The sequence below is a fragment of the Canis lupus genome, chromosome 1, assembly GCF_048164855.1.
Source record: "Canis lupus baileyi chromosome 1, mCanLup2.hap1, whole genome shotgun sequence".
NCBI classification, from domain to species: domain Eukaryota; kingdom Metazoa; phylum Chordata; class Mammalia; order Carnivora; family Canidae; genus Canis; species Canis lupus.
Window position 1 is genome coordinate 71,378,518 of NC_132838.1, and position 7,919 is coordinate 71,386,436.

General features: G+C 40.9%; 1 protein-coding gene across 13 annotated transcripts in view; it reads right to left on the minus strand.

The window, feature by feature from the left end:
- The window catches only part of LOC140637920 (uncharacterized), a 49,577-nt gene that overhangs the window by 15,308 nt on the left and 26,350 nt on the right, over positions 1-7,919 (minus strand). For 4 of the 13 annotated variants that reach the window (XR_012035044.1, XR_012035036.1, XR_012035032.1 and 1 more), the window contains exon 2: positions 7,166-7,572. The exons of 1 other annotated variant lie outside the window; for it this stretch is intronic. Coding sequence is in view for 2 of the 12 variants with exons in the window: in XM_072834414.1 (XP_072690515.1) it covers positions 7,216-7,572 (357 nt within the window). In the remaining 10 variants the exon portion in view is untranslated. Of the gene's footprint in view, positions 1-1,441; positions 5,889-7,165; positions 7,906-7,919 lie in introns of those variants that run through there. 8 more of the 13 variants (XR_012035040.1, XR_012035026.1, XM_072834414.1 and 5 more) reach the window with 6 other exon arrangements.

A 7,919-nucleotide genomic window follows, 5' to 3' on the forward strand; every position in this document is an offset into this window, starting at 1 on the left:
CTATATTGTATACCTGAAATTAATATTACACTGCATATTAACTATTTGAAATTTAAATAAAAACAAAAAATTCTTACCAGAGTTAGCTCTCCTGAATCTGCTGCAGTGCCCAGCAGAGGAAAATAAATTTTTACACCGTCCCTTCCTTTACTACTTGTCCCCACTGAAAACTGACAAGATAGTTGAAAGGATTATTTTTCCAAAGTTGATTTGTGGCCTGAAATTGCCAAATTGGAAGAGCCTGATAGGACCTTTTTTGGGCCTTCACTATGCTAAAACTACACAGTGGCAAATAACACTTTACTTCTGAAGCCTTTGTGAAAGGATTTATTAAAACATCCCAAGGACACACAGCTCTCGATCTAGAACACAAAATCCATGAATTCTCATTCCTATCTAAGATAAAAATCTTCTCCCTGTTATAAAGAAGTGAGGATAATGTGGTTGGATGGGTAGATCAACCCATGATATGATGTAAATCATAACCCAATTTGAAAAAATATTTTATTTATTCATGAGAGACACACAGAGAAAGAGAGGTAGAGACACAGGTAGAGGGAGAAGCAGGCTCCATGCAAGAAGCCAGATGTGGGACTCCATCCGGGGACTCCAGGATCATACCCTGGGCTGAAGGTGGCGCTAAACTGCTGAGCCACCTGGGCTGCCCATATAACCCAATTTCTTAAGGAATTAAAAGCTAACGTCTTGGTGGGGGTGAATGGGTGAAGGGCACTGAGGGGGGTACTTGACGGGATGAACACTGGGTGTTATTCTGTATGTTGGTAAATTGAACACCAATAAAAAAGAAATTTATTATAAAAAAAAGGAAAAAAAAAGCTAACATCTTTATCTTTAAAAATCTTAGTAAAGGCTGAGCCACCCAGGCTGCCCATATAACCCAATTTCTTAAGGAATTAAAAGCTAACATCTTTATCTTTAAAAATCTTAGTAAAACTAGAAAAACAGCTTCAGAAATAGTTCTACTTTTACGTATCCTTTCTACCAATCCCCAAACCTCCACAAAACCAAACGAACTTCTGATTATTGTAAAATTTCTGGCTTTAGGAGACAAAAGTCCTTCTTAGAGGAACTTGCTTTCTTTCCTAGTAGCTTTGAGACATAAATGGTCTACTTGGCCTTCTCAGGAACCCTTCTAGGTCATTTCTTTGAAATACAAACTGTAAGGAAGTAATTCTTATCAGAAATAAAACAAAGGCAGGGGGAATGTTATTTGAAACTCAGGCAAATAAAAAAATCTTAGGAGTCCTCTCCACAAATATTAGTAAAAAGCTTTAGCCACCTAAGCAGGTAACCTTAACTTATTCCATCTACCAAAAATAATTTGGATCTAACTTCTTTTGTAACCAGTAGGTTTTGTATTATTGTAAGTGATTCATGGGTTAAAGTTTAGAATGGGAGCCACTTAGAAAAGTCTCAGTTTGTGTCTGTCTGTGATTATGGGTATCTGTATATACAGATATATTCATGTGTTGTATTTTTCTACCTCCAGATGATAGAGCCACAATTAATTTGCAAAGGAATTCTATTTAATTAGCTTAAAGAAAATTAAGGATTCTCTAAACTCTCAGAAATATAGAAACTAACTCAAATGTTTTTCAACTTTATGTGATCTAGGCTTAATTATTAGTAAATAAAAGTAGTTTAAGTTTGTTGATTTTTTAAAAATATTTTTGTCCATCTTAATGTATTTTTATTTAAGATTTTATATGCCTTATTCATGAGAGAAACAGAGGGAGGGGGGCAGAGGGAGAAGCAGACTCCATGCAGGAAGCCCGACATGGGACTCGAACCCAGGTCTCTAGGATCACGCCCTGGGCTGAAGGCGGTGCTAAACCGCTGAGCCACCTGGCTGCCCCAAGTTTGTTGATTTAATTAAAACAGGCATGTGTCTTTAGAGTAATTAGCATTAAATATAGTAATTTTATTCTGCCTCGATTTAGTAAAGGCCAATTAAGTTCATGTTATCTCTTTAAAAATTTGTCAGCAAGAAAAATACTTTGGGATGATGGATGACTTCTCTTAACTTTTCACAGGTGGTCTAAACATAACTGTTAAGAACAAAGGATTTAAATAGAGTAGTTAGCTAAGTGTTTCTAGGTGAACTCTTCAGCAATAATCATGTTTTAAGGTATTTAGTTTCCAAAATTGTGTTGGTTACTTAAAACCTTAAAGATATCCTGAAATAAAGTAAATGATGGATTAAATATCCAAATCATTTGCAAATAAAATAAAATATTAAAACATAAATCACTGAACATAGTTTTATCCATATTTTGGTTTCTTTTTAGAAAAGAACTAAACATATTTGGGTGTATTAGAAAACACGTTTTGTGCCACATTGGAAATATTACTGTGAGGAAGAATATCCTTCTAGAAATTATAAAATGTACTTATAAATTTGCCAACCCACAGAATGTTAAGGTAAAGACAGTACACAACTACTTACTTCTGTTTTTACTAGGAATTAAGGATTCTAAGGGTAGAAAACTCTTTTTTAAAAAGAATTTTTAAGTTCTTTTTAAAAACAATCTCTACCCCCAACATGGGACTTGAACTTACAACCTAAGATCAAGAGTTGCAAGTTTTACCACTGAGCCAGGCAGGTAACCCAACTACAAGTTGAGAACTCTAATCAGTATATGTAATTAAACTAGTTAGGGTAAAAGGAAACAAGTTTGTATAAAAGGTAGGTAAGGAAAGTAAAATGATTCATTATTCCATAATGAGAAAGAAGAAAAACATAGGACAAAATCTGAAGGGATTTTCTTTTAAAGATTTATTTATTCATGAGAGACACACAGAGAGAGTCAGAGACACACAGGCAGAGGAAGAAGCAGTCTCTCTACAGGGAGCCCAGGGTCCTGAGCTGAAGGAAGCCACTCAACCACTGAGTCACTCAGGTGCCCCAGAGACAGAGAATCTTAGGGAGGCTCCATGCCCAGTGTGGAGCCTGACATAGGACTTTACTCACAATGCCAAGATGGTGATCTGAGTTGAAATCAAGGCTTGGATGTTTGACCTACTGAGCCACCCAAGGGCCCCTGTACTTGCCACAGTTAGACATAAATATCATTGTAAATCATAGTACATTTGCACTCCCATGTTCTTATGGTTATCCTATATCAGACCTACCCCCAATTGTGAAAGGATCTATCAGCACCCATCTTGGCAAGGAATTTAGAACAACTTTTTATTTCAGGCCAAGATATTTACTTTTCAAATGCACTAAAAACCTAACTGACTCCCTGGTTTGAATGGGTAAATGCAACAATCCCCATGAACGATTCCATTAACAATCTCAACTTAGTGGGAGCAGTTTGTTCCCTGACAGGGTTTGTACTTGTCTGTGATGGTTATTTTCCTTGAGCCTGTGAATGCTTCCATGTGGGTGCACAACTGGGAATGTGCCGTGGGCAAGGTTGTCTAACTGTTCCTCTAAATGTTCACAAACAAATTGGGACATCTCATTGGTCAATTCCCGAATTTACATTGTCAAATTAGAAAAGACATACCAGGAGGTATTCACAATTCAGGATTTGCTTATTATGGCAAGATTTCACTTACTTTCCTGGCTAGGAGTGAGTTCAAAGGAGTCCATGTTCAGGGATCTCTCCTTAACTCTTAAAAATATTTCAGAATCCACTGTTAAAGGAATAGCTGCCCGATAAAATCCCTTATACTCTCTGGCCAAGGTTTTGTTTGTTTTTTCCCAAAGCTGTTGTTAACAATAACATAGCCTTTGATTATCTTTTAACTAAATGAAGTATTTGTGCTGTGGACAACATCACTTGTGGCACTTGAATGGACACTCCAGGGAAGTTGAGATTCAGCTACATAAGATCACTGAATAGGCCTCTTGGCTTAAGAAAGTGACTTCTTCAATGGGATCTTTCTTTGACTTTTTTTTTTTTTTTGAGAGAGAGAGAGAAAGAGCAAGAGTGAATGGGGGCGGGCAGAGTAGGGGAGGGAGAGAGAGGGAGGACTACATGCTGAGAGGAGAGCCCTACATGGGGCTCCATCTCAGGACCCTGAGATCAAGCCCTGAGCTAAAACCAAGAGTCAGATGCTTAACCGACTGAGCTCCCCAGGTGCTCCTCTGACTTATTTGATTTTGATTGATTTGGGCCTTGGAGACCATGGCTTTGAAGTACACTCCAGATAGTACACTCCGGAATTATCATTATTATCATTATTATCATAATAATCAGAATAGTCTCCCTGTGTGCTATATTTTGTCAAAAGCTTTATTCATTTTTTAATATATTATTTATTTATTCATGAGAGACATAGAGAGATGTGCCCAAGATTGCGAATCTGAGAAACCACCAAGGAGCCGACAACGATGCAAACACACGAGGGCTCATTTACGAGCTCGAGCTTGGGTCCAAGTATACCCGACACAGGGGAACAGGGACTTGGACCCCAAAGTGGGTTACAGCTGGGTCTATACGCTGGTCTAGGGGATTTTCAGAAGGGGTGGAGGAATTTCTCAAGTTCTGTTTACATTCTGATATGGGGCTTTCAAGGGCTTTGAGCTCTGTTCTCATTCTAATATGGGACTTTTCACCACTGCCGTGGGGTCTGTTGTCTTTCTGATATGGGATTACCTGCCGAGGACATTGAGGACATTCTGCAGTTTTTCCCATAAAGTTCAGCTCCTATTCACAGGGGCTTCAGATGGCTGTACTTGTGCTAATGCTAAACTCGAGGTGGAATGGCCTTGATTTTTCTCGGCCTCCACGAGAGAGAGGCAGAGACACAGGCAGAGGGGGAAGCAGGTTCCACACAGGGAGCCCGATGTGGGACTCAATCCCAGGACCCTGGGATCATGCCCTTAGCCAAAGGCAGATGCTCAACCGCTAAGCCATCCAGGGGTCTCTCTCTCTCAAAAGCTTTAAATACATGTTCACAGCGCAAATCACCAAGCAGATAATCTCTCTGAGACTGGATCTTCAGGAAATGAATGTAATAAAGAGAATGACCAATTTAATCAATGTGAACCTGAAGTGATGATGTGTGAATACCACAATGATTCAGCAAAAAGACATCATGCCCTGTGACTATCACAGAGCACTGGCAAACACTGCCAGAACCTCAGAGTTGTCTCTGGGAGCGGTACTAATATCTTACATTTTGATTACATCTTTCCATTAGGCTGAAAGCATGATTAAAAGGGGGCTATTGTTAAGACAAAACAGGCCCCAAATGGAGTCAATTGTGCTAAGCCCAATGTCACTAAACAGATTTAATATCTAACTTAATTAGTTTCAACCTTTCCTAGGAGGGAAATCTTAAACCTGTCCATCTACAATTACCTTATCTCTAGGGAGATAACCCTCCTGATACAGACCCCTGCAGTTCCCTCAGGAGGTAACCTTGTTGCAAACAATCCACTCTTGGCTAATTACTTCCCTTTCTACCTATAAAAGTCTTTCTTTTTGTATAGCTCTTCGGAATTCCTTTCTATCTACTAGATGGGATGGGGCCCGATTCATGAATCACTGAATAAAGCCCAACAAATCTTTACAATTTACTCAGATTAATTTTAAAAAACAATATCTCTATCAGAAGATGTCTATATTTTTAACAACTGGAAAGATTACTATAATAATAAAAAGTATCCTGAAATGGGCTTTAGTATTCTTCAGAGTTAATATACACTGTGGGATGTTGATGTCTGGGCAGGACAAAGACATCAAAAATATGATCTCGCACACTTCAGCTTCCTAGTTGCATGAACAGGGAGCCAAAGAAGCAGATCTTGCATGACCTCAGCTCTGTTCCTGGAATCACCCTCTGTTCACTTCACACATTCCTGGCATGTCTTTCATTCTCTTGTGCAGAGAACAAGTAGAGTTGCCAGGTTACTGTTGATGAAGAGTAGTTTTTAGAAACAGAAAGTCAGTGTCCTGGTTCTGAATAATTTATCTTGCTCTCTGGGGCATGTTAAACAGTAACTATTGGTTGGTGCTTAATCTATTGGATCTTACTCAACCTATGATTTGAGTGTCTATGATGGATATATCACTTTTTTTTTATCTTTCAAGTATAAATTGGATGTGCTATATTTCCCTTCCAGAAGTATATCGTGCAGTCATTTGGCATTAAATTGTTTTAAAAAGTTTACTAAATTAACTGAAATGAAAAATGAACTTTCAGCTTTCCACATCAACTATTAAAGTTTAAAGTTGGATTTAACCCCTAAAGGTTTTAAATATGAGAAAGTTCTCAGAAATGTGGGGGCCCCATTTTTCAGTGCCTTTTGTTCAGCAGACTCCATGAGGTATAAACCAGTAATTTTCAGAGGCCAGAAGCCCTGGCTTCTATATATCAGTTATGAGTTATGTGACCTTGGACAAGTTTCCTCATCTGTAAAATGGGAATGGTAATATCTCAACATCACAGAATTGTTGAGAGTAGTAGAATGTAAGTACATCACCCAACCATATTAAATGTGTATCAGTAGACATATGCTATTATAGTAGGCCTCCAAAAAATGGTAACTATATACAACTTTATTTTTTGAAAAGATACTTTCACTTGGTTCAAAGTGCAAAAAATACAAAGAGTTATAAGTATCTCTTGAAATCTTTTCACTTATTTTTCATAGTCACATATTACACTTCCCTGGTAATAACTGATGTGTCAGTTTCTTGTGTATCTTGCAAGAGATATTGTGTATATCTAAAAGCAAGAATTTAGGAGTGCCTGAGTGGCTCAGTGGAGTAAGCTTCTGACTTTGGCTCACTTTACCATCTTGGGGTTCTGGGATCTAGCACCTACTCTGCAGGGAGCCTGCTTCTCCATCTCCCTCTGCCCCTGCCCCCACTCAAGCTCACGCTCTCTCTCAAAATCTTAAAAAAAAATAAAAGCAAGAATTTATACTTCTCCCTTTTGTGTGTGACTGAAATCCTACAATTCAAGGTTTTCTTCTTATTGCTTGAAATGTACCTTAGAAGTTACTTATATAGGTTAAATGTTTCCAAACAGTCGCGGCTACATTAATTTAGCCATAGCTGTGTATTTGTACGTCTCTCACACACACATACTACTCAGCCATCTATTATATAGGCATGTTCCGATTTAATTATCAATTTTAACCCAAACTACTGGATATTTATTCATTGATTGAACAAGTACTTACTGAAGGCTTACCATGAGTCAGGCTGGGCAGGGCAACGCATCAAAGAACAGTCAGTCACTTCTTTCATAGCTAGTGAATATGAGGCTGGACATTCCATCTCGCCCCATCCTTTGCAGCTTGGGGGTTTCTGAGCCCCCAGCGGCTCCCAGGGGGGTGTCAGACAAAGCTCGCCGTCCAGCATCCCTCCCGTGCGGGGTGGGATTCCTGAGCCAGAGCCGGCAGACAGAGGAGTCCGGAATGAACGCAAAACCCCACGCAGGAGCGGGGACGCAGGCCGGCCCCGCGACGGCGTGAAAGCAGCCCCGGAAAGGGGTGGGGGTCTCGAGGGTGGGAGCAGATCCTTGCCTGCCTTCTTGTCCCCTCCGCACTGTGAGCGGCACATGGGGGCTTCGGAGACGACTTCCTACCTGTGGATGGGAGACCCCATCTGTACAGGAGAAACCCAGCCCGGGAAGGCGATCCCACCTGACCCCACCTCAGCCCGGGGGCGGGGGCAGACTGAGTTGGGGGACACGGACAGGGTCAGCGGAGCCAAGAGCTGGGCAAAGGGAGTCGGCTAGGACACTAGGCACCTTTGGGTGTCTACCAGAGGCAAGCGGCGGCGGGGGCCCAAGCCCTTTAAAGTCCCTGCGCGGGGGAACGGCTGCCCAACAGCCGCGGGCGGGTGCCCCCGGCCTGGCCCCTCGCCGACGCCTCTCCAAGCAGAGCTGGCCGCCTCCCGCCCCGGCCCCGGCCCCGGCCCGCGCCCCCGACA